Raw genomic sequence first — 25,578 nt, forward strand, 5'->3', positions numbered from 1 at the left:
TTTCCAATTCTTGGGTGCCTGCAGTGACAGGTGTCTCAGTAGCTCCTAAGCAGAATTCTTCCTGACGATAGGCTAAGCCCATGGGGATGTGGCTGAGGCCCTGGGACCGAGTGCCCTCCACACCTGACATTGTGCTATCTGAACAGAGCAGGGCCGGGCCCACTGCCCGCGGGCCACAGTGGGGTGAGCGTCTGTCCTCTGTCAGACGCCAGCTCAGGTCCACTCCTGGACAGCACCCTCGAGCTTGGGCTCCAGCTCTGGGAGGTGCCATGGGAGGTGCCATGGCCTTGCCCCCACGTAGCTTCGGAGGTGGGGGCAGTGGGTCATGTCCTGAAAGCTAAAGTGGGAGGCCGCAGGGCCGGTCTGAAGCGCCCAGACCCATGACTGCCTCAGTGAAGAAACCAGTGGCAGCTGGCCAGGAAGCAAACACAGCACAGGCAGCCTTTGTTAGCTTGCGTAGGTGTGGGGGTGGAAACTATTGATTTCTGATGGAACAAACAGAAGGAGGCGGCACACTCCAGAGACCCCCTGCCAGCGGCCACGGCGTGCTCCCGGCTGCACCTTCTGCTGGGAGCGCCTGCCTCTGGGCCTTGAACTCTCGGTCCCTGATGCTGCTCTGCTGGGGGCGGTGTTTTTCCTGGTGTGGCGGAGGCAGGGGTCCCTCATGCAAGCGGGGGCCTCCTGCAAAGGGGTGGGTGGCTCAGGCAGCCCCAGGAGGCACACCAGGTCCTGCCTGAACTACCGGGCAGCCTGGGGCACTGCCCCACGCTGAATGCACTACTGGGGAGGAATACCCCTAACCCCGCTCCTCTCACACTCCCAGAGCATGAGCTTGGTTCCTCCCATTTTTGGGTCCCACTTATTTGGGGTTCCCCTTGGGTGCATGTTTAATCTTAGGCTGGAAGGGGCTCATGGTCAAAGAGACAGTTGACCAGGTCACCCCCCCAATTTAAAATCTACGAATCCCACTGCCTGTGGGGACAGCCAAGATCCTTTATGCTAATATTCCAGCCTGTCATGTTCTGGCCCCAGCCCCCCACCCAGACTCCTCTCTTGCTTATCCCTGTCCCCTGAACCTGGGCCAGAACTTCCCCTTCCTCCGGCCCCCAGAACCGGCTCCCTCCTTGTAACATGGAACCTGTAACTCTGCCTTCTCATGTCTCAGCCCCCTTGAGGCCGAGGGTGTCTTTGCTCTGTGCTCTGGCACAGGCCTTGGATTCACCAGCTCACAGTATGTGAGTCCAGAGGATGACTCTCCGTCTGCACCATCTGGACGGACACACACACACACACACACACACACACACACACACACACACACCCGGGACTCATGAATGCTTGTGACAGCGACACTGATCGCTGGGGAATCCGAGAGGCTCCTTCCCACTCGGCTCCGGGCTAGAGGGTACATTTACTTTCTAATCAAATATTATTCTGATGCTCGAGGCATCCTTGGTGTTTGCAAGTCAGAAAAGTTTAATTACATGTGTCATTAGGATGGCATTCTGTAATGGCCCTGTGAGTGAATTCATTAACAGAATTCTTAACAGATAAGACAAGACAAATTAATATTTTGTTGCCCATGAAAGCGTCTCATTAAGAGAGTAGTGAAAAAGTGATTAATATTTTGTTGCCAATCAAGATGTCTCATCCGAATGACAAAACAAGGAGGCCCGCACCTCCCCATGCTCGCTCCGCTCCCGCCTTGGGTTTTGTAGGCTGATCAGCTTCCTGGTCTGTGCAGTGTTCTGTGCCAGGCGCTAATTACCACGTGGGGGACCGTATCCATCTCTGACTGCAGCGGGCGGGGGCGGGCGGGGCGGGCACTGGCACGCTGTATGCTGAGAGTCTCTAGGAGCTGTTCAATCCCTGATCTTTGCCCCGTCAGGGCTGCCTTTCTAGGCTGTTCTCCCCTGACCACATCAGAAATACCCCTTGAACCCGGAGGACTTGGTTGTCCCCCCACAGCTGACTTCTTCCCAGGGCTGCTGTCCTCTGTCCCCAGACGGGGACTGCTCCTTAAGAACACCTGCTGTGTGGGCACCTGGCTAGTCGTGTCACCATCTTCAGCCTCAAAATGCCCCCGCAGGGAGGTCCTCCTTATCCCCATGTCCCCAGAGGCTCAGAGAAGTCACACAGTTCACCCACCAGCTCTGGACCTGCAGGAGGTGGCTGGTCATTGTCCGTCTCCCTGCCTGAATTGAGACTGACTGGATGGTGTTGTCCCGTCCCGAGGACAGGCAGCAGGGGCAGCCCAGCGGCATAGCTGCCTGACTGGGGAGCCTCAAGGCTTCTGCTGGCTGCTTGCTGGGCACTCAGGATGCAAGGTGTTGTTTGGCAGCAGCAGTAATAGTAATAATAATGATGGTGATGATGATGATGAGGAGGAGGAGAGCGATAATAGCATGGAACACTTATGCCAAGAATGTCACATGTATCTTCTCATTTAATCTGCAACTGTAACCCTATGAGGCAGTGACTATTATTCATACCCATTTCACGGAGGAAGAAACTGAGGCTTAAGGAGTCAAGTGGCCTTTCCAAGGTCACTCAACTAGTAAGTGGCAGAGCTGAGACTTAAACCCAGGTACCTTTGACCCCCCAGAGTCTGTGCCCTTCACTGGCAGGCTGTGCTGCCTCCCTCCTCTTCCTAAGGCGGGGGAGCCACATACACCTGCATGCACATATGTACATGTGTGAATAGGTGTGTGTATGTGTTGTGTGTGTGTTTATGTGTATGTATGTGTGTACTTGTGTTGTGTGTGTTTGTGTGTGTAGAATGTGGTTGCATGCATCAGGCCCGAGGACCCCTGTGGGGCTGGTGCTGCCCTGTACCCTCACATGGGGGTTTCTGAGAAGCTCAGAGCCCTGCCTGTGTGTGGGCTGCTGACTTGACCACGAGCAGCAAGTGCTTCCTGGGAGGTAGCGAGGGGCCATTAATCTCCAGTTGCACCCACAATTACCCAAATTGCTAACCTCACTGTGCAAAGTAAAAATGCAATTGAGTTGGTGCTGGAGGCATGTTTAAGGGAGGGAAACACACTCAATTTAATTAACTGATGGCAAGTGCATTAAGAGGAGTTCTGCCTCAGCCTTTATTTCTGGTGTCTTTAAATAGAGCATCAAGCAAGGCCCGTGGCTGTTCAGACAAACACAGGCAGACCTGTTCTGGTTCTGAACCAATCACTACAGGCCACACATGGCTAAAAGCTGATGCCCACCTTGACAGCTTTTGTACATACAAACGTGCACCCCGACACACACACACATGCACCCAGGACACTACCCTCCCTTGCTAAGACCCCAGACACGCTCTGGGTGTCTTAGGCTCAGAAGACTTCCCATCAGCATCTGCCCGTCAAGCAGCCACCGGGTTTGTGCTGGCACTGACATTCAGATATGGGTAGAATCCAGCCTATGAGGAAATCACAAGGAAACGGACCTGCCCAGTGTGACTGGGGGGAGGGCACTCCTGCCAGCTCTGCCCAGAATGGAACTCCAGGATGGCCCCTCTTTCTGTCTGCTTCCTGCACAATTTCCAGGGTGCAGCAAGAATCCCAACTTTGGAGGATTCCTGCAGAATTCCGTACTGGGCCCTCCCCATAAAGCAGACTGCAAGGTGGTGGGTTTAGCTGCCCTCTTGTGGCCAGCGGCATTGCTAATCACACTCCTGCTTGCACGGGCTTGTCTCTAGGGCTGGGGAGCTCACTGCCTCCTGTGAGGGCTCACTCCATCGACAGGCAGGGCTGTGGCTGGAATGGGGTTCAGCTAAGGAGCTAAAATTGGTTTCTTTTTGGGGTGCGCCCTGGCCCTTTGTCCTAGTCCAACTCTGGGGTCACACAGACCAGGCCGACTCCCTCTTCCCCAGCACCTCCCCCAGCACCTTAGCACTGTAAGCGGGAACTGGCCACACATCCCACAGGTCTTCCTTCTCTGGCCCAAGCATCCCATTCTGAGCCAGTTGACCTGTCCTGTGCCAAGACCAGGGCTGCCCCCCCGTTTCTGCTGACCTGGCAGCACCCTGCTTGGTGACGTCATTCTGTCTTCTCACATGAACTTCTGGGAAACCATTTCACCCACTGAGCCAAACCAGGGCCAATGAATATTCTTGAATGAATCCCTGTATTTCTCAAGTCCAGCAGAAGGGAGGTACCACTAATGTCGCTTTTCTGATAAATTAATTCATTGAGGATCAGCTGTTTAAGAAATCGCGTCAGTGCTGCAGGCAGTGTGGGTGACGCTGGGACCCCAGCCCAGCCTGCCGGGGCCCTCAGAGTGCAGACGTCCTCCTGTTGGTCACATCAGGCTGTGTGAGCTCAGGGCTCTCCCACTCAACGCATCACATCCCCCATTTCCCACTCCATAAGCAAGGCCCCAGGCGGGCCCCAGGCTGGACCTAATTTTCTTTCCCCTCATCACCTGGCCTCTGCCCTCCAGCCAACCCAGCCCAGGAGCTCACCTCTGCCCTCCACAGGGAACCCCTCTTCCCATGTCCAGCTGCCTATATTCTGCCCAGCTTTAGGCCCGGAGTTTCTCCTCCACCCCCCAGGGGACCTCACCCAGATGTTCTTTCTCCCTGCCCGGAGCCCTCCTATCTGGCCACGTTCTCTGTTGCACTGTGGTCCCTCCCTCTGAGCGGTGGGCTCGATACACAGCCCCTTCCTCTCACATCCCATCCTCACGCCCACCTCCGGGCCTTAGCTGCTTTGGCCTGTAACAAGGACCTCCTCCCCTGCCCCCTTGCTTCCCCGTTCCCCTTCTTCTGGGCCTGGCTGGCAGGCGTACAGCCACCAGGCGTCCTGCCTCTGCCTGTGGTGGGACTTGGGTTTTCTGGTACCTCCAGGTGTCAGGCAGCAGGTTGGGAGGTACCAAATGTGGGCGGCAGAAGAGAGCCCTCAGGCCCTGCCTCGGCCACAGCCTTGCACAGGCGACTTCCCCTGGACGCACGTTTGAGCTCCAAGTCAGAGCCAGGCCACTTACGTTGATGTCTTCCAAATCCAGGAAGTTCAGGGCGAGCCCGTTGCGCTTCCAGACGATGGGTGGTCGCAGGTCTCCGCGGACAGCACACGTCAGCACGGTGCTCAGCCCCACGGTCACGGTGGCCACGCTGACCCTCTCCTCGGGGGCGAGGCTGAGCTGAACCACCTCTGCAGGGAGAAGAAGGCCGTCAGGTGCCGGGGATTTCCTCCAGGGCAGGGGCCGAGGGTGCTTGAAGGCAACGGGAATTTGTCCACCACGTGCTGACAGAATGGACAGATGGACATACCTGCTGGGAGAGGGGCCACAACTTATGCCAAATGGTCAAAGGGCTCTGTGGGTCAAAACGGGCCAGGAACCACAGCGAGTGCACAGGAGCCACCTGGGCTGTGGCTGGAATGTGGGCTGCCAGCCCTGCGGGCCATCACACAGAGACCCGGACAGACGTGCAGCGCCCGCCATGTGCTCCCGGCCTCGGGCCTCACGAGGGCTGGGCCCGGCGAGGTGCAGTCAAGCTCTCCTTCTGGGGGCAGCGTAAAGGTTGCGCTGTCTGCAGTCTGGGGAATGGACTGGCTGACCTTTGAAGGCTTGTTTCTGTCTGAGGATTCTCTGAACTTGGATTTGGATTTCTGCTCAGCCACCATGCACGGTAGCCTTTAATTTTTTTGAAGTGTACTTTAGGCTGCACAAATTATTAATCGTTGCCATTTCACACTTGATAACTGGCACGAAGACTGGTCATTCTTCAGGCAAATGGGAAGGGTCTAAAATGTTTCCCTTTAACCACAGGCTTTCTGAAATTCTTGGGATTTATGAAAACATTAACCAGACTCAGATGTTCAAAAACCAAAATGGGATCAGGCTTGGAGGGAGAGTCACCAGCCCACTGGCTGGACTGCCTCCCCCAAGTCTGCAAGTCAGGGGGCTTGGGGCAGAGACGGCATGAGCTGAGGGAGGCAGCTGGCTCGGGGGTAAGGGGCGCTGTGCTTATTCTGGGATAACAGCAAAAATGCTCGGAGCCCTGTTTACTCTGACTGAGACTCTGTCAGGGCCTGGGGGTGTCTGACAGGTGTGGAGCAAGGCAGAGAGAGCTGGGGATGGAGCTGTGTGACTCAGTGGGGCACTTTTGAGCTGAGATCAGGCAGAACATCTGTGCTCACACCCTCCTGCCAGCGTGTGTGGGAGAGGGGAGGGGAAGGGGAGCCAAAACAGCCGCAGGCACGAAGCCACAGGCGCGATGCACTGCAAAGCAGACGCCGTCAGGTGGGAACCTGAGGAGCAAAGCCCTGTCCACCCACAGTCATTCAGTGGCCCTGCCCTGGCCCACGAAGAGGAACAAGGTATATACCAGTCCTCGGTGCTCAATCAGCGCTTGTTGGACGGATGGATGCAAAACGGAGAAAATGGAAATAAAGAAGGAAAGGAGCCAGCAGGCCAGTGGAGAGGGGACAACCACACACAGGACAAATGTGGCTCCCGGTGCCGGAGCCGCAGGAGGAAAGATAAGCAGCCCGTGATTGATGCAGGTGCAACCCGCGCAGTATTTCACAAACGAAGGCGCATTTCGCATTCCCTCTGCAATCACGTTCTGGGTGCCGCCCTCCCGCCTCGGAGTCATGACGCTTATTTCTCAGGGCAGAGAAGGCGCTAGCCCACTGTATCGCCACCCGGCTTTGGAGATAGAGGGCAGAGAGAGGAGCGATAAGGAGAATTTGCTAAAATTGTCTAGCTTCCCCTGTGCTGTGCTGGCCCTTAGGGCTCAGAACCCAGATTCTCCCCAGGTACAGACAAGGTACCTCTTCCTCATGGGATTCCTGGCCTGGTGTGGCCCAGTGGTTGAGTGCCCAGGTTGCAGGCTCAGCCCCCAGTAGGGAGCGTGTAGGAGGCAGCTGATCTATGATTCTCTTATTATTGATGTTTCTAACTCTCTCTCCCTCTCTGAAATCAATAAAAGTACATAACCCGCACCCCCTCCCCCAAACCCATGAGGCCCTGTGCTCTATGGAAGATGTAAGCAGGCATGGAATACCCCATCCTCGTCCCGGGGCATTGTGGGAATCACAAGGGAGACAGTGGGAAGGGCAAAGAGTGTGCCTGCTAGTGAACAGGTGAGGGGAACCAAGTGGGGGGCCCTAGGAGGAGGCTGAACTGTCTCCAACCGCCTGCTCCCCTCCCCACCTGGGGCGATTACACATGGTGTGAGAGAGCCAGGGCCTGGGATTATCCACCAGAGCCCCCTGGACTCCTGAGGGACCTGGAGGGACCCAGAGGTCTTTGCCTGTGCACTGGCTGGGCTGTGAGGTGCTCTGTACCCCTGTGTCTGAGGGCTGCATTGGATGGCCAGATCTGGGCCCAAAGGCAATGACCTCCTGACCTTGAGGGCTGAATAGTGCCAGTGGGGGCTGCGGGAGGCTGAACCAAGGGAACCCCAGACTCCAGAATCCACCAGGCTGAGAGAGCCTAGACCAGGAGCTCAGCCAGGGCTGACCTCTGACAGGGCAACTGGGGAGGATTGGGGGTGGGGTGGGGGGTGGGGGGGTGCGGTCCCGGCAGCAGAAACTGGAGGCGGTGGAGAATGGCAGGGTGCTTAAATCCACACTCAGAAACCAGATAGAGGAGCAGCTGGGGACGTGGGGTGGGGTGGGGAATTGGAAACACGAAGCATTTTTCTTAGGGAGAGCATTACTTATGTGGACTGCAAAAATGATCATCAGCCTGGACTCAGCTTTATAATGGATTGAATATTTAGGTGCATTTTTCTCCCAATGGCTGGTGAGTGGGGCTTGTGAAGAAGTCAGGTATGTTATCACTTATATGGCCAATTAATCTATGACAAAGGAGACAAGAATATACAATGAGGCAAAGACAGTCTCCTCAAGAAATGATGTTGAGAAAACTGGACATATGATGTAAAACACAAACAAAAAAACTAGACTGCTTTCTCACACTATATACAAGAAAAAAAACTCAAAGTGGATTAAAGATGTATATAAGACCCAAACCATAAAAATCTTAGAAGAAAACATGGGCAGTAACTCTGACATTTCTCTTAGTAATATATTTTTTGGATATATCTCCTTGGGCAAGGGAAACAACAAAATAAACAAATGGGATTATATTAAATTAAACAGCATTTGCAAAGTTAAGGAACCATCAACGAAACAAAAGGACGACCTATTGAATGGCAGACAACAGTCACCAATGATGCATCCATTAAGGGGTTAATATCCAAAATATATGAGGAATTCATAAAACTTAACACCAAAAACAACAACAACACAACAACAACAACATACAAACAAACAAGCAACCTCATTAAAAAATGGGCAGAGGACCTGAATAGACACTTCTCCAGAGAGGACATACAGATGGCCTAAGACACGTGAAAGGATGCTCAGCATCACGAATCCTCAGGGAGATGCAAATTAAAACCACAATGAGGTATCACCTCACTCCTGTCAGAATGGCTATCATCGATAAGTCAACCAGCAGCAAGTGCTGGCGAGGCTGTGGAGAAAAGGGAACCCTGTGCACTGTTGGTGGAAACGCAGACTGGTGCAGCCATTATGGAGAACGTATGTGGGTTCCTCAAAAAAATTAAAAATAGAGCTATTATATGACCCAGCAATTCCATTCTGGACATTTATAAAAAAATCCCCACAAAACCAAAATACTAATTCACAAAGATATACGCACCCCTTCACTCATGCACTGATGCACCCCAGGGCTCCCATAGTACCCTGAGGCCTGAGAACCCTTGTCTTAGAAGATGGGGATGTCTGCATAGATGGAAAGGGAGTGCAGGTGGATTTGGGGAGGTGAGGTAGACTGGCTGGCTGGGGGTCAGGGGGCCCTAATTACCAGGCTAGGAGCACCACCCTCATTTGGAATGTAACACTTACGTGCAACGCAGGAGGCCTCCCTCCACGTGGCCCCAAAGCAATATATTTCAAAAAGTTTAAAAAAAATGTCTGCAGGAGCCTATAGCACAGGGCTAAAAACAACCAACCAACCAAAACACCCCAGGAAGGAAGTGTGTGCATCTAGGTCTCTGCCCTGGGACAGCCGGCTCCCGCGACCTTGCTGAGCACACCCGCCCATCATCTGTATGTCTGAGGACATGCACTTAGCACAGGAAAGACTTGCAAAATTAGAATGGTGCATACTGACAGACCATCATAATTCTGCTGTCAGCTACACAAACATTAACCAAAGTGCAAATATTTGGATCATTTAAAGTTTAATTAAATGTTGTTTTATTGAATTTAACTCATGTCAATATTCTCCAGCTCCGTGTAAAATTCTGAAGAGATTTATGGCAACCGAACCTCTCCTCACTCCCAGTTATTTGCTGTTCGGCACGCCTTCCTCTGGCAGCCCCACTTCCCTGCTAAGTGACCCCCCTGCAGAATGCGGCTATAGGAAGAGGCTGGTGCCCTTGGAAAGAGAAGGTCAGAGCAGTCAATGGGGAGCTTGTCCAGGCCTGTTGGGCAGAGATGCCCCCAGATGACAATGGCCCTGTGATAAGAACTGGCAGGCTGCCTGGCGAGCAGGGAATTTGGGGCGGGCAAGGGAGTTAGGGGGCCTCACAACTTGGGACTCCTGCCTCCCCATGCACCTGGCCTTCTGACGTCAGTGGGCTTCCCCCTTGTTTCCCCCTGGGATTAAGAGGGACAGGTTGCATGGCCACGGTTGTCGAAGTCAGCGTGAGACAGACCTTCGTGGCGCACTAACTAGGCTGCGTGTCCGGCAGTGGGGTCCCAGGCAGGGCTGTTTGGGGCTCCGGTGCCCAGCATGGTGCCTGGCACACAGTCGGTAGCTTCAGGCCAAGTTGGGCTGACAGCTGTCTCCGGGGAGACACCTAGCTCACTGTCTAGGTCCTTCAAACCAGAGCGGCAACACCCTTGGTTTTCCAGACACAAGGTGTTGCAAACACCAGCTCTCAGCCTGCTCCCTGCACACCTGCTCTCCCTGCTCCTTGGAGCTTGGAGAGAAGGGGCGGTGCCGCGGTGAATGGACCCAGGGTGAGCAGGTAACAAACACGCTTCCTGAAAACAGGAGGCCATGAGACTTCAGTCGCTGGAGAGCCGGTGTTAGTTCCTATTACAGCTTTCCCGTGACCTCGGGTGCTGTTCCTCACACTGCACTGAACTCGATGAGACACTCATAAGCCCATCAGCACCTTCTCAAGCAGGATTCTGGTGCTTCACAGCAATAAAAATTAAATTTCTCAAATTCTCGTCAAGTTGGCGTTAGTATTTATATGTTAGAAATGCACTAATGGAACACATTCCTATTCTCAGATTCTCGTCAAGTTGGCGTTAGTGTTCGCATGTTGGAGATGCACTAATGGAACACATTCCCATCTGGACAGTTGGCATTTTTTTTTTTCCAAATGATGGTCTTGGTGAAAAGAGCCCGTCAAAAGCTCAATCAACCTGCCCGCACAGCGATATTTTATTTATTTTTAAAAATACGTTTTTATTGATTTCAGAGAGAGGAAGGGAGAGGGGGAGAGATAAGAACATCAGTGATGAAAGAGAATCATCTATTGGCTGCCTCCTCACACCCCCAACTGGGGATGGAGCCCACAACCTAGGCATATGCCCTTCCTGGGAACCGCACTGCAACCTCCTGGTTCATAGGTCAACACTCAACCACTAGCCACACTGACCGGGCTGCACAGTGATTTTTAGACTGAACCTTGCAGGGCAAAGCCAGTCTCAGGGGCCTGCTTGAGAATTAGGGCCACCTGGGGAGAGAGCCAGGTGGGCGCTTAGACACAACTCTGTGGCTGCAGCCCCTTCTCACAGTGTTCTCCTTGTAAATTCATGTTCTTTCCTCAGGATGAACCCCTCAGGTGACCTGGGAGTCGCCAAAGGAAGTGTGGCACCTGTGGGACAAGCTCTATTGATCTGGTCTTGTTCCTGTGACCAGGGCCACACTATGAAGTTGGTAAGTAGGACAGAAACCATGTCTTCTGACCAAGTAGGGGACAGGCAACGTCTCAATGTCTCCTGGACATGATGACTTCACCTGGCATTTGCAGATATAACAGGTGGGATGCGTTGTGTCCCCTCTTTTCTCCTCCACTCACTCCTTTCCAACAGCTGCTGGAACTTGGCAGGTGGGAGGCTTGGAACGAGTTGTTGCAGGGCCTTTCATCTTGACACTCCCGTTTTGAGCACTGAGCTGTGTCTGGCCTCCACAGGGGGCTCTGGACCAGCCAGACGTGCACTTGTCCAAAATTTCCTGTTTCTTTATGCAAAATCTGATTCGATTTTTGTGCCATCTTCAGATTCCCTCCTCCTTATTTTTGGAGTTCAGACACCATCTCTTCCTGGGTTTGAGCCTGCTGGCTTTCAGACTGGAATTTATGCCATCGGTTCTCCTGGGTCCCCATCTTCCTGACTGCAAATCTCAGCTGCCAAAATCATGTGAGCCAATCCTCTCTCTCCATCCTTCCACCCATCCATCCATCCATCCATTCATCCACCATCTGCCCATCTGCCCCTCCACACACCCACCCACTCATCCACCCACCCACCCACCCACCCACCCATCGATACATCCTATTTGGTTCGTTTCTCTGGAGAACCCTGCCTAATGCAGTCATCATCCACGCTATCTCTCTCCTCTGTGGAGACTGTGTGGTCATGTATTTTGTGAAAGCGAAGAACACGGCCTCCTAGTTGCTGCTTGAGAGCTGCCTGACCTGCTCAGACCTGATAAGGGTGAGAAACAGCCTCTGCTCTGTACTACTGAGACTTGGGGGTTTCTACAGCAGCTGGTGTTAATTACCTAGTACACTCCCTCAGAAGAGAAAGAAAGAAACTGTAGTGAGCTGAGGAAGGAACCTGTGAGAGGCCAAGTTATTCAGGCCAGGAACCCTCTGAGAATCCTCTGTTGAGAGGAGATCCAACTTCTGCTCTGATATCCCCCGAACACCCTTGTCCAGGCAGCTCACTCTCATCCCACAGCCCTTTCTACTGCTTTCATGATCACATAGTGTCCAGGCTCTGGGCAAGGGAGGGGGCCTCAGAGTGGGCCGGGAGAGAACGTGTATAATAAGCACTACAGATCGAAAGAACAAGATGCTGATAGAACAGCAGGGAAGCCTATTAGGATGTGAGTGGGAGTGGCAGTGGGAGCCTCTCTCATTAGGAGACATTTAACCAGTTAACCGCCACACGTCCAAAACGGAAACCATCCCCACATGCCACAATATTTTGAATTTAATTTAAAAAATCAATTTGCAATGACTATTATAAAATAAATATATTACTCACAATTTGGGTGTCCTTGAATATTTTCAGCTGAAAGTTCTCATGAAGAATGATTTTAAAGTGTGTCCAACTCAGACAGGAGGAAGAAACTACACTTTTTGCTGTAATCCTTGCTGAGTGCCTAAGGCAGTAGCTGATCTACACCCCATTGGAGACCCAGAAACGAGGGCATCTAGTGGTCTGTGGGAGATGACACCAGATTTCAACCACGTGCATAAGGGACACATTCAACGGGAATATTCAGTGAGCGCCAAAGCTTTGCTGCACCAAGACCCGGCCCATAAACGTGTCTCCTGCACAGCAACTCTTCCTTTCTAGACAAAGAGAGCCCCCCCAGTGACACCAACAACAATCAAGACTTAACTATACAAAGGAGGACCAAGATGGAGGCATAGGGCGGAAGCCTGATTGTTGCCTATCACAACAACTTTGAGACTACGACAAGAGAGCAGAGCAGACACCATCCAAGACCACCATAGGGCTGACTGAGTAGATGCTCTACAACTAGAATAAAAGAGGGGTATGTGGGATGATGCTGATGCCGGAGACCCAAAGACCACACTTTAAGAACTACAGCTCAGGCGACACAAAAGAACTATGGCTCAGGTGATACAACAGCGGCCTGGAACGTGCTCGGCGCAGTTCCCCCGGCGGTCTCCAGCTGAGGGGACGGCTCCACTGGCAGCCAAGCACGGACAGACGAGCCCCTATGAGACATGGGGTGGGAGACTCCGCGCTTGCTGACCTCTGAGTCCGTCAAGAATCTCAACGCCCCGGAAGCGGCCAGGTGCGCATGCTCGGCGACCGGCCACCGATGCAGACCCAAGGGCCGACGCAGCGACGCCAGACTGGCCCACCGCCATGCACCGGGTGCACCGGAGCTTCGCCGAGCCGCCGCCCGACGAGTTCTGCAGCAGCCATACTGGAGCTCTGGAAGGATGGCCAGGGGAATTTCTGAGGGGGGATTGACCGGCAGGAATTGGGATCGGGAAGACGGGGCCCCGCTGAGACCCGGGTGCGGGCGGGGTTGCGCGCCTCTGGGCTCGGGTGTGGTCACACACCTCTGGGTATAAGTGAGGCCTCATGTCCCTGGGTCTAGGTGAGGCCACATGCCCCTGGGTCCAGGTGAGGCCGGACTCCGGGTCCGGGTGAGGCCAAGTGCCCCTGGACCCGGATGACGCTGGATCCCGTGCCCGGGCGAGGCCAAGCGCCCCTGGGTCTGGGAGAGCCCACACACCCCTGGGTCCAGGCGAGACCATGTGTCCCTGGATCCGGGTGAGGCCGCGTGCACCTAGGCCCGGGTGAGCGCAAGTGGCCCTGGGTCTGGGAGAGGCCAAGCGTCCCTGGGTCCGGGTGAGACCATGTGTCCCTGGATCCGGGTGAGGCCTCGTGCACCTAGGCCTGGGTGAGGCCACGTGCCCCTGGGTCTGAGAGGCCAAGCGTCCCTGGGTCCGGGCGAGACCATGCGTCCCTGGATCCGGATGAGGCCTCGTGCACCTAGGCCCGGGTGAGCCCAAGTGGCCCTGGGTCTGGGAGAGGCCAAGCGTCCCTGGGTCCGGGTGAGACCATGTGTCCCTGGATCCGGGTGAGGCCTTGTGCACCTAGGCCCGGGTGAGCCCAAGTGGCCCTGGGTCTGGGAGAGGCCAAGCGTCCCTGGGTCCGGGTGAGACCATGTGTCCCTGGATCCGGATGAGGCCTCGTGCACCTAGGCCCGGGTGAGCCCAAGTGGCCCTGGGTCTGGGAGAGGCCAAGTGTCCCTGGGTCCGGGTGAGACCATGCGTCCCTGGATCCGGATGAGGCCTCGTGCACCTAGGCCCGGGTGAGCCCAAGTGGCCCTGGGTCTGGGAGAGGCCAAGCGTCCCTGGGTCCGGGTGAGACCATGTATCCCAGGATCTGGGTGAGGCCTCGTGCACCTAGGCCCGGGTGAGCCCAAGTGGCCCTGGGTCGGGGAGAGGCCAAGCGTCCCTGGGTCCGGGTGAGACCATGTGTCCCTGGATCCGGGTGAGGCCTCGTGCACCTAGGCCCGGGTGAGCCCAAGTGGCCCTGGGTCTGGGAGAGGCCAAGCATCCCTGGGTCCGGGTGAGACCATGTGTCCCAGGATCCGGGTGAGGCCTCGTGCACCTAGGCCCGGGTGAGCCCAAGTGGCCCTGGGTCTGGGAGAGGCCAACCGTCCCTGGGTCCGGGTGAGACCATGCGTCCCTGGATCTGGGTGAGGCCTCGTGCACCTAGGCCCGGGTGAGCCCAAGTGGCCCTGGGTCTGGGAGTGGCCAAACGTTCCTGGGTCTGGGTGAGACCATGTGTCCCTGGATCCGGGTGAGGCCTCGTGCACCTAGGCCCGGGTGAGCCCAAGTGGCCCTGGGTCGGGGAGAGGCCAAGCGTCCCTGGGTCCGGGTGAGACCATGTGTCCCTGGATCCGGGTGAGGCCTCGTGCACCTAGGCCCGGGTGAGCCCAAGTGGCCCTGGGTCTGGGAGAGGCCAAGCGTCCCTGGGTCCGGGTGAGACCATGTGTCCCTGGATCCGGATGAGGCCTCGTGCACCTAGGCCCGGGTGAGCCCAAGTGGCCCTGGGTCTGGGAGTGGCCAAACGTTCCTGGGTCTGGGTGAGACCATGTGTCCCTGGATCCGGGTGAGGCCTCGTGAACCTAGGCCCGGGTGAGGCCACGTGCCCCTGGGTCTGGGAGAGGCCAAGCGTCCCTGGGTCCGGGTGAGACCATGCGTCCCTGGATCCGGATGAGGCCTCGTGCACCTAGGCCCGGGTGAGCCCAAGTGGCCCTGGGTCTGGGAGAGGCCAAGCGTCCCTGGGTCCGGGAGAGACCATGTGTCCCTGGATCCAGGTGAGGCCTTGTGCAACTAAGCCCGGGTGAGGCCACGTGCCCCTGGGTCTGGGAGAGGCCAAGCGTCCCTGGGTACGGGTGAAGCCAGATCCTGGGTCCGGGTGAGGCCGTGCGCCCCTGGATCCATCCAGGTGAGGCTGGGTCCCAGGCCCGGGTGAGACCACGCGCCCCTTGGGTATGGGTGAGGCCACGTGCCCCTTAGTCCGGGTGACGCCGTGCCCCTGGGTTCGGCCGAGACCAAACCAGAGGGAGTCGGACCTCCATTACCACCATTTGTCCACCATCCAGAGCTGAGGGGTCAGTGCTGACATGTACACATAAGGAACTACTGGACATCGAAATTGGGTCTCAAAAGAACTGTTGGTCCAGGGGGAAGCTCGCTACAGATAAAAAAAAAAAAAAAAAAAAATAAAGTGTGTCCAGAAAACATTTTTTTTTTTTACAGACCCGCATGGCGTGTGGGGAAGGTCCGCCGCTTGTGTCTACAGACGCTTCCAGTGTACAATGGGTTAAGTGGAGATCTCTAAGATGAGAAGAAAAGCACCTAGGCCAGTGGTCAGCAAACGGCAGCTCCCGAGCCACATGCGGCTCTTTGGCCTCTTGAGTGTGGCTCTTCCACAAAACACCACGTGTGGGCGCGCATGTACAGTGCGATTGAAACTTCGTGGCCCAGGTGCAGAAGTCGGTTTTCGGCCTGGGCGAGTCTATTTTGAAGAAGTGGTTCTAACGCCGAGCCACACTCAAGGGGCCAAAGAGCCGCATGTGGCTCGCGAGCCGCAGTTTGCCGACCACTGACCTAGGCCAAGACTGGGGAAAGGGCATTCTGCTAAGGGAAAACAGCTTGTTCAAAGGCCCGACGAGCTGAGAATGCTCTGGGAACGGAGGAATGCCAGTGTGGCCAACGCCAAGGGAGCAAAGCACAGGTGCAGAGAAGGGCGAAGTGCCAGGTGGCCAGGCAGAGGCATGGTGAGGGCTTAGAGGTTTAATTTCAGGCAGTGGAAAGGGATCGGGAGGATTTTAAGTCAAGGAGGGATGTGATCTGAATTGCAGGGATCATTCTGGCTGTTGTGTGAATAATAGGCTGTTGGGGAGAGGAGAGGAGGTGGGGAGACCCTTTAGCAGGTGAGACAGTACTAGTTCAGGTGAGAGACAGGGGTGACTGTGAGACGGAGAGAAGAGGCTTGGAAATAGTGTGGACGAGGGGCAAGGAAAAGGGGTGCCAGGGATGACTCCTGAGCTCCTGGCTTGATCCTCTTGCCACTTCCCGAGTGAGACAAGCTGGGAGGTGCAGGGACCCACACGCAGTCTTGATGCACCATCTCTGTATCGACTAATAATCCTCTAAACTTCCCTAAGGCATTTGATCTGCAACTCGATTGCAAACATGCTCTGGGTCTCCCCAGTGAGTAGGCTTTGAAATGACTTCTAAACTGCAGCGTTCTTGTGACTAAGAACCTTTGGCCGAGGAAGAGGGAGCAGGCACAGTTTCTGCTGCGCAGGTGTCTCTCCTGGAGTCCCCGGGCCTGGGGTGTGTCCAGCAGGCAGCCCGAGCAGCGGAAGCCAGACAGGGAGCTGGTCCCGCTGGGTCCCCTCACCCCACCTGAGCCCTCTGACTGGGACCATTCTCCCCGCATCAAAGGGGAGAAGCCATCTGGGTCTTGCAAAAACAGCAATAAATGGAGCTTTTTCTATTTAATTATTCAGTCTCCTGAGAACGCTAAGTCACGGTTGGGTTTTGTAAACAGGCAGCAGCAGACCATTTTGGAGAGCAGCTCACATCAGTGTGTTGGTTTTTGTTTCCATTCCAATTTCCCGAGCGTGCCACAGCGCCGATAAACCCCCGAGGAGTGGTCCCAAGCCCGGCCGTGGGCTCCGCTGCTCCCAGCACCCACGGAGCTCCTGCCAACTTCCATCTTTAAAGGCAACGTTGCTCACGGCCTCCATCTCTTCCCAGCATGCCTCCCAGGATTCATGGGTGAGCTGGGTTCAGACTTTGTCCTCCCTCTGGGCACCCCCTGTGCTCTTTAGAACACATCCGGGAAGCTCCCGTGGCCTTGGTCACTGAGTGCTTTACCATGCCCAGGAGGGTGGGTGGGGATGGGGGGCAATTCAGGTTTGGAACTTGGAGGAGCCTTGTCCCTCTCTGGCTGGTGATGCTACAGGCACCAACAGGAAAAGGGCAGCCCGGGGTTAGAGAGGAGGCCTCGGGGGCAGGGGTCAGAGGTGTGGCTGGAGATGAGGTCAGGAGCCAGGCTGGCGGGGCCCATGAGGATGGTGAGGAGTTGGGGTTTTATTGCATGAGAATCCATTCTCCGGAGGACTTTGAGCAGGAAACTAAAATGGTCTGATTTATGCTATTAAAGAACATCTGTGCGTGGGGCAAGATGTCTTCATTTTCTTTACAGAAAACCTTGACTGGAAATGGGCTGACTAATAAGGAAAAGTTCTCATCCACTTAATGAGAAGAGGGAGTTTCCTGGGTAGGTGGTTCTGTGGTTCTGGAATGTCACCGAGACGCAGGCTCTGCAGCCCTCAGTGTGTGGCCATACCCTACAGATCTAGCCTTGCAGGCGGGCACTTCATCCCAGAGTGGGGGATGGGGACTCTGCTGTGCATGAGCTGTAAGAACAGGAAGCTTTTCCCAGAAGCCCCAATGCTGAGGTCCCCTCACATTCCGTTAGCCAGATCTGTGTCTCGTGCTCACTCCTAAAGCAACTACGGCAAGAATCACCAGGACTGGCTGGGAGAGGTGTGTGGCTGTGGGAGGGGGTGGGCCAACCTCAGGAACAGGTGGAGGCTGTTGGGGTGGCACCTGGGGTTGTGTGGAGGGTGGACAGAATGGGCAACAGAGGAAGACAGGAGACCTGTGAGGGGCCCATGCTGCAGGTGTCAGTGGCTTAGGCCAGAGCAGTGGTGGCAGAGCTAATGGATTGGTGATTTATTAGATGGGGTGTGGGGTTTGAGGGAAAGGGCAGAATCAAGAATAGAAACTAGAATTTTGGCCTTAAAAACTAAGTAGGTGTTGGTTCCATTTACTAAAAGGCTGAGAGAGAAAGAGCAGACATTTGAGGTAAAATCCAGACTCTGTTTTTACTGTAGTAGGTGGACGGAGGGGTGGGCAGTTGGCTAGATGAGTCTGGGGCTCCGAAGAGTAGTCCAGGCCAGGAGACACCTTCGGAAGCCATCCATGTCTACATGGTATTGAAAGCCAGGGACCAGACATCATGAGGGAGTGTGGTCTCAGGGAAGAGGTCTAGAACCGAGTCCTGGTGCCCCCAAGGTTTAGAGGTGAGAGGATGAGGAGGAGGCACAGGAGCCGGAGCCTGGGAGGGAGGGTGGGGGGTCACCTGTGCCCAGCGCCGCCAAGAGCTGCCCTCAGCCCAGGACTGAGATTTGATCGCGGGCAACGTGAAGGTCCTCTGGGACCTTGACATTTGGGACCTGTCATGCTTCCTGAGAGCGTTGGGGAGTGAAGTGGGCTCTGGGATGGACTGAAGGAGAACGGGATGTAAGGAGGTGGGAGAAGGGGCACTTTAGGAGAGTTTTGTCATGAAGGGGAGCAGAGAGATGGGATGGTTGGCGAAAGGCCAAGGAAAGACTGGTTTGTGTTTTGAGGTGTTGTGTTTGCGAGCCAGTGGAGATGATCCGATGGAGAGGGCGGACTTTATGATGCAAAAGAGAGAAGGGGCAATCTTAGGAGGGAAGTCCCTGGGTGAGTGAGAGCGGGAATTCCCCAGAGAATAAGTGGCCTCTCTCGGGGCAGGGACTTTGTGCCTGGCTGCAGATGGAGACGGGGGTGGGGTGGGGCGGGGGGGAGTGCACCTGATGATGAAAGACGAAGGCAGGCCCTCATGGTGCACATGAGTGGTCCTCAACCCAAGGTGACTCTGCCCCCCAGGGACACTTGGTAAAGTCTGGACGTATTTATCACAACTGGGGGAAGGAGTGTTTTCTTCCTGGCATAGGGCCAGGGAGGCTGCTAACATCCTACATGCACAGAATGGTCCCCACGACAGAGAATTATATCTGGCCCCAAATGTCAATAGTGGCACCATTGAGAACCATGGTATTCATTAATAGCCATAACTAACAGTAAGAATAATAATTCCTAAAATAAATACTTAGCCTTTATCTGTGAAAATGCACGTCCTCCCACGGTCCTCTCCCAGGCGGCCTGCTTGCATACATGGCCCCACTAACCCACGCTCGTCAGCTACACGGTGGGGGTTAGAGGAGGCCCTCTGTTCCCTACCCTAGCTTGACAAGGCCCAACCTCATACCGCCATGCTCTCCTGCCGACCCTGGGCTTGGTGGCAGGGTCTCCATGCAGGCAGGTGCTGGGCAGGGGCCACCCCAGAAGAGTGAGTGGCGTGGTCATCAGTGTTGTGACACAGGAACTGATTCACTGGCCTTTGCTGAAACCTTCCCTTATGTCAGGCAAGATGCGTGGCACCAAAATAGGGGGGGTGGGAGAATCCTTGTGTGGGATGTCTCTCTGTCTGTCTTGGCTAGGTTCTCTAAATCCTCTTACAGAGAGAACCCTATCATGTGTGCTTGGTCCAAGGACAGATCTCGGTAAGAAAAACGCTTCCCGTTTCCTCTCCAGAGACTCCCCCGCCATCTGTCAGTTTGGAAACCTGCGCATCCTGACCCACGGCAAATTGCTTCTCGCTGCACTTGACGACGTCGTGCCCGCCTTGCGAGGCACATGCGGAGGCTGCAGGCTGGCTGAGCGAGCGCTCCATTTTAGGGATGAATGAACCCAAATCTCATTCACTTCTCCCCCTTTTACAATTACAGTCGAACCACCTTCGCACCCCTCGTAACCCACCCGTCTCTCCTCGTCTCCTCCGAGGCTGCTCCTGGTCAGGACCCCACTACTGGCCGGGGCACCAGCCTCTTCCTGGGAGATGTCCCAGCAGGCGGTTTCCCTACAGACCTCTTCCCCGCCCACTGGCTCCTCTGCCTGGCACTTAAGGCCCACGAGCACCCGTTTCCAGTCTCATCTCCCACAGCTCCCACTTAGCTGGCCCCAAGCCAAACGCCCTGCTGTTGTCCATTTGTGTCCTGGGCTTTCCCACATGCGCTGGCCACGTTGGCACCAGCTGGCGGAGGAGCTCAGTGCTATGCAGACATGCCCACGACATCTCAGCTCAAACCAGTGAAGCTGGCAGAGGATCGGTGTGAAGAATTCCAGGCTCTAGCTCTGCCCTGCCCTGCCACGCCCCACCCTGCCTCTGCTGGTGAAACCAGTGTGGCCACAGCCCTGCACCCAGAGAGGGTGCCTCTGGGGCAGGGGTGGCGCAGGGCGTGAACCTTCAAAAATAGAGGAATTCCAACCATCACCAGGGTAGCCGTGAAACTAGAGGTTTGGGAAATTGTTTCCCACAACAATTGATGAAGGTATCATTTGGTGGGTTGATTTCTGGAGAACTAGCTGCAGAATAGGGGCTCAAGGCTGGCAGGAGGTGCCCCCCCCCCCCCCAGGCAGGCTGTCCAGCACCCCTGCAGGGATGGCAATCCGGGACCTCATCCCATTGGCAGGCTAGTCCCATGTAGAGGATGGGGAAACCGAGGCAGGACCAACACCCTGCAGTTCAGCACAGGCCTTTTTTCTTCTTAGCACCCCATTTCTATGCACTGGGGTTGAAGGGAGAGGGGGGCAATGATAAATTCCAGAAAAAAACAAATCTGGATCTCTTCCTCAAGAAGTCAGAGAGGGGTCATTGAAGAGTTAAACATGGTGCCATGCACCCACCGCCAAGGCTCCTCCACCAGGCTGGGGGTGGGGGGGTGGGGTGGGCAGAGGAAGTCCCTGGCACTGGGCACTGGCAATACTGTCCATGGCAATGGGGTGGGCAATTTATCTTAATCTCATGTGTGTTTTGTTTGTGGTTGTGCTGCTGAATGACTTTGTGGTTACAACTGCACAGCCTTATGGGGACTGGGGCCACTGTGGCAGTCCCACTGCCTCCAGCAGAGGGGGCGTGTGCGCCCCTGAGCAGAAGTCAGCGTGCTGACAAATGGCTCCTGCGTCAGGAGGCCTTGCAGGCCCTGTGTGGGGACATGCTCGGGCCTCACCTGGGACATGGCCCGTGTCGGGAACCTGCAGCCAAAGCTGTGCCGGGCCCGGCCAGGTTTCTCTTTTGCACGTTGTAACAACAGGCTCAGGTTCAGGGTTAAAGGGGTCAGAAGTCTTTGGGATAAAGCACCTTCTAGTTCTAGTGCTCCCTGATAAACACCACACACAGAAGCAACCCATACCGATACCCAGGGCCCTGTCCACACTCCTCCATCCCTGGAGACCCTGGTTTCATCTCCCCCTTCCCCAGCACCCTAGTTTATACTGACATCTGGCTGTCTGGAGCGCCCCCGTGAGGCGGTCCTTCCTGCCATTGTAACCCCACCTGGATCAAGATGTCCCTCCTTAGCCTCACCTCCCGTCTCCACTCTGGCCAATCAGGAAGGATTCTGAGGAGCCGACAATATGTTATTTCAAGAAGAAAAGGAAAGAAAGCCCTTAGGAGCGTTGCTGTTTTGGGGTCTCATGGTGTTGAGACAGGGGTCCTTGGGTTTGAGGGCTGAGATCTTAGGAATTCATGCTCATGTGGGATGGCGGGTGGGGGGTCTGGGGACGGTTTCAATCAGCCAGTGCTCTGGTCTAAGCCCTCACCAGAGGGGAGGCGGCTGCCCTGCTCCCCCTGTCAATGCCCTTTGCCTTGAGCGGACATGGGGTCTGCAGAGTCCCATCAGGCACCATCGTGTGTCCTCTCTCCTCTGCTGGGCTGCTGGCTGCAGGGCTGACTGCACTTGGAGTTTCATGAATACTGGTTTGGTGAACACTGTGCTTATAAAGCTGACGGAGAGAGGAGGCGAGTTGGATGACATCAGTCGCTCACGACCGACTTCCGGGTTGAAGGCTGTGCCCACACACCTGGTCATCTTCCCTCCTTCCCTCTCCAAGGGCCTGGCCTGGCTCCTCCTGCAGGGCTCCACTCCATTGCCGCCCAACGTGGGGCCAGGGGAGAGGAACACGCCATTCTCTGAGTGACTTACCAGGATGCTCTAATGATATATTGAAAATGAACACTGACCCCAGGTAAGAGGTGCTAAACCGCTACTTTGAAAGCACATCATCCATTTCACTCTGATGGACTCCCCTCCTTAAATCACCGTGTTGTCATTTTTATGATGCAGATCTAGCTATTGAGGCCACGGGACTGTGAAATGCCATATAAAAAAGCCAATAAGAACAAAATAAAATTAAGTTGTGGGGAGCGTGCATTAGCATTTCAAAAATGTTCTGTTGCATTCTGCCGCTCTCCTCTCTCAGGCCAGGGGCACCGGCTCCGTCCTCCCCAGAAGAGACTGTGCCACTGACTGTCTTCGTGCTCCAGTCCTGAGCCGGCGCCCGGGGCGGCAGCTGGAGGCCACCGTTATGGCGAAATACATTCCCGACTGAATCTGATCGGGCACTGGGGCCACCCGCCTCCTCGGATGACAAAGTCTTGATTACTTCTCTCCTTGTTGGCTCAGGCCTGTGGCTTTCAGAGTTTCCACAAATTATTGTTTCCGGCATTTCTGCCCTGGAGAAAAGTAAGGAATGAGGTCTGCAGAGGTGAAGGTCTGACTCTTCCACTTCAGGTGACAATGTGGGGCCTGAAATTCCCCAAGACAGGCCACCCCACTCTCCCGTGTCTGGCAGCCTGAAAAACACCCCCAAATTGCCCGCAGCCTGGACCATTTGAATTCCTGGATCTGGGGTTGATTAGCAAGGCAGCTGCACCATCTGGAAGGGACAGTCCACAATTCTAAACGGGCCTACGTCTTCAGGACTCGTGGGCTCTGGAGAGCTGAATCCCATCTTGAGAGTTCAAGGCCTCGGCTCTGGGAGGGGCGTTTCACCTTCTACTTGAGTCCAGTGAGCACCGCCTCGTGGGCTTCCAGGCCTGAGCTGGACCAGGGGGAGCGGCAGTGGCTGCAGACTGCGGAAGCCCAGCCCACACGCGCCTGGGAGAGCCTGCTCGCGGGTAATTATGGGAGTGCTATCCTTTTCTATGGCTCTGAATTTGCCAAATTGGGGAAGATGAATCCTGTGTCCCTGGTAGTCGATTACATGAAGCCATTGAGACAATTGCAGCGCTTCATCTGGAGCCTTTCAGAAAGCTGACTTGTTCCCTAGGAGCCATCGGCTTAATGGAATTCCACTGCATTATTTTCCCACGTGATGTGCTGCAAAACGGGTTTGTTCAGCACTTTAGTCGGGGGAATATATTTTCATTTGGGAAGCTGCCTCTGCTGGGCTTCTCGCTGCCTTGGTGTAGGAGGCACGAGACTCTCAGCCCTGCGAGGGGCGGGGGCCTGGGGGAGGCAGTGCAGGTGGGTGAGCACAGACGTGCCGAGTGGCTGGGGCCTTTCCCCTCCCTTTTAAATAATATATTCAGCATCAATTCCAGCAAGTGAGATTCTGCTCGGAATTGGATTTTACCCTTAATGAGATGCCATGTCCCTTCTGTTCTCTGTGTAACAGAGACCTTGAGAGTTTTTATTAGAGAGTGAAACAAAACTCCTCACTGTTTTCATGTTTCCTAATATCAGATCGAGGCGTAACCTGCATTTTTATGCAACTAATTATGAGTGAGATTTGGGCATGAAAGATTTATATGATCAGAAAAGAAATGGCCTGTGTTATCTCCGAGCAGGTAGGGGATGAGCAGAGGAAAGAAGGTAATCAGTTTTCTAGGTCATACAAAAGGCACCAAAATCATACACCTATGGATAAGGACAACAGGGGGGGAGGGAACCGGGTGATGGGGAGATATGGGGGAAAAAAAGGAGAAACAATTGTAATAATCTGAACAATAAAGATTTATTAAAAAAAAAAAAAGGCACCTGCCCGGTGCTGGCTGGCAGACCAGTTGCAGAGCGATGGAGGGACGTGGGAGCCACCCTCCTGGGACATCCCCTGGACCTGCTGGCTCCTCCTCCACCCCGAGCAGCCAGCTTTGGCCAAGGGGCCTTTGGAATCAGGATCTTCTTCCAACATGACATTTCCACCCCCTGCTTTATAAGCCCATCGTGCCCAACTAACAGCCTGAGACAAGTAAAGCACACAGAGGTAACTGGGTTAACAGGAGACAAGGGGCATCTCGCATAGGGGGGAGGGTCAGGAAGGTCAATTCTCATGATCAGAATGGAAGCCAGAATTCCATTAATTTGTGCCCCATAAAGTGCCATTTTAGTGAAAAACAGAGACTGAAAATTGACTACGCAGCCATTCCTTGAAGCCCCACAACCAAAGGAACGAGTGTTTGCCAAGAAGCAATAGCTCTCGCACCTGTCACATTCACGAAATTACCAGCATATTGTTTATCTGTGGAAAAAGCAGCTTGCCCAGCGTGGCAGTAAAGAGCGCATGATGGAAAGGCCGTGTGGAGGCGGGGGAGGGCATGCGTTTGTAGGTCGTAATGTGCATTTAGTTACACAGCCATTTGCCGAGGCCCACAACTGATTAATACATGCAAGCTTGTTCATTTACTCAGCATTATGTTTAATCATTTAATTTCGCAAGAGTTTTCAGATCTTTTAATCATCCTAATATTCTTATTGCAACACATTACTAAGCTGTTAGTTCAATTCAATTAAAAAGTGTCATCCCCAAAGTAATTTATTCCATGTGCGTCGTTCAGTGGATACCCTAGATATGTCTGCATTTTAAAGGAATAATAACTCTTCCGGTTTCTTAGTCTGCAAACGGCCGTGCTGCGTTAGCCCTAAAGGCGACACGGTGAGAGGTGAACGTCGGCGGGTACTGACGTGGCGGCAGGCCTGTGACAGTTTCTCCAGATTTCGAACGAAGACTCAGAAGGGAATGTGACACGGTGGACCATCTGTCGGCGCTCAGGTGGCCCTGAAGGCCCCGCCTGATTTCCTCATCCTGATGGCACAGCCTCTGAGTTCCCCTTCCGGAGCCTCCTGGCAGGAGTGCCCATCCCGCCTCACTTTAGGAGCGGGTGCGGGAGGGAGCCTTCGGGGCCAGTGTTCGGGGAAAGTGCCTGCTGGGGCTGCTAGGGGAGAGTTCAGGCCTCTCTCCCCTTGTCAGAATCCTGACCGTCCTGGGTTGACCTTTGAGACATTCCCTCTGCTCTCTCTGGGGCAGTGCTGTCCAGTTGAAACGCATCGCAAGCCACGTATGTGCTCTACCTTGTCTAGCAGCCCGATAAGAAAGTCAAAAGAAACTGGTGGCTCTAATTCTAATAATACACGTTAACTTGATCTCTGGAAAGTAGCATTTCAACCCGGAATCGATACAAAAGTTAGCTAATGGGATATTTTGCCTTCCTTTTCGGTAGACGTCTTCAAAATCTACTCCGCACAGCCCGCTCTGGAGCAGCCTCCCTTCGGGGCGTGGCTGCTGTCCTGGCTGCAGGGCCTGAGCCTGGCGCACAGGGGACGCTGCCTGCGGGGGGGCCTTCTGTTCCT

General features: G+C 54.8%; 1 protein-coding gene across 1 annotated transcript in view; it reads right to left on the reverse strand.

The window, feature by feature from the left end:
- Positions 1-25,578, reverse strand: part of FSTL4 (follistatin like 4) — a 334,585-nt gene that overhangs the window by 40,308 nt on the left and 268,699 nt on the right. Inside the window, exon 7 of the mRNA XM_008142339.3 lies at positions 4,981-5,147. Within this exon, the coding sequence (XP_008140561.2) occupies positions 4,981-5,147 (167 nt within the window). The remainder of the gene's footprint in view (positions 1-4,980; positions 5,148-25,578) is intronic.

The sequence above is a fragment of the Eptesicus fuscus genome, chromosome 6 (genome assembly GCF_027574615.1).
Source record: "Eptesicus fuscus isolate TK198812 chromosome 6, DD_ASM_mEF_20220401, whole genome shotgun sequence".
Classification (NCBI taxonomy): Eukaryota; Metazoa; Chordata; class Mammalia; order Chiroptera; family Vespertilionidae; genus Eptesicus; species Eptesicus fuscus.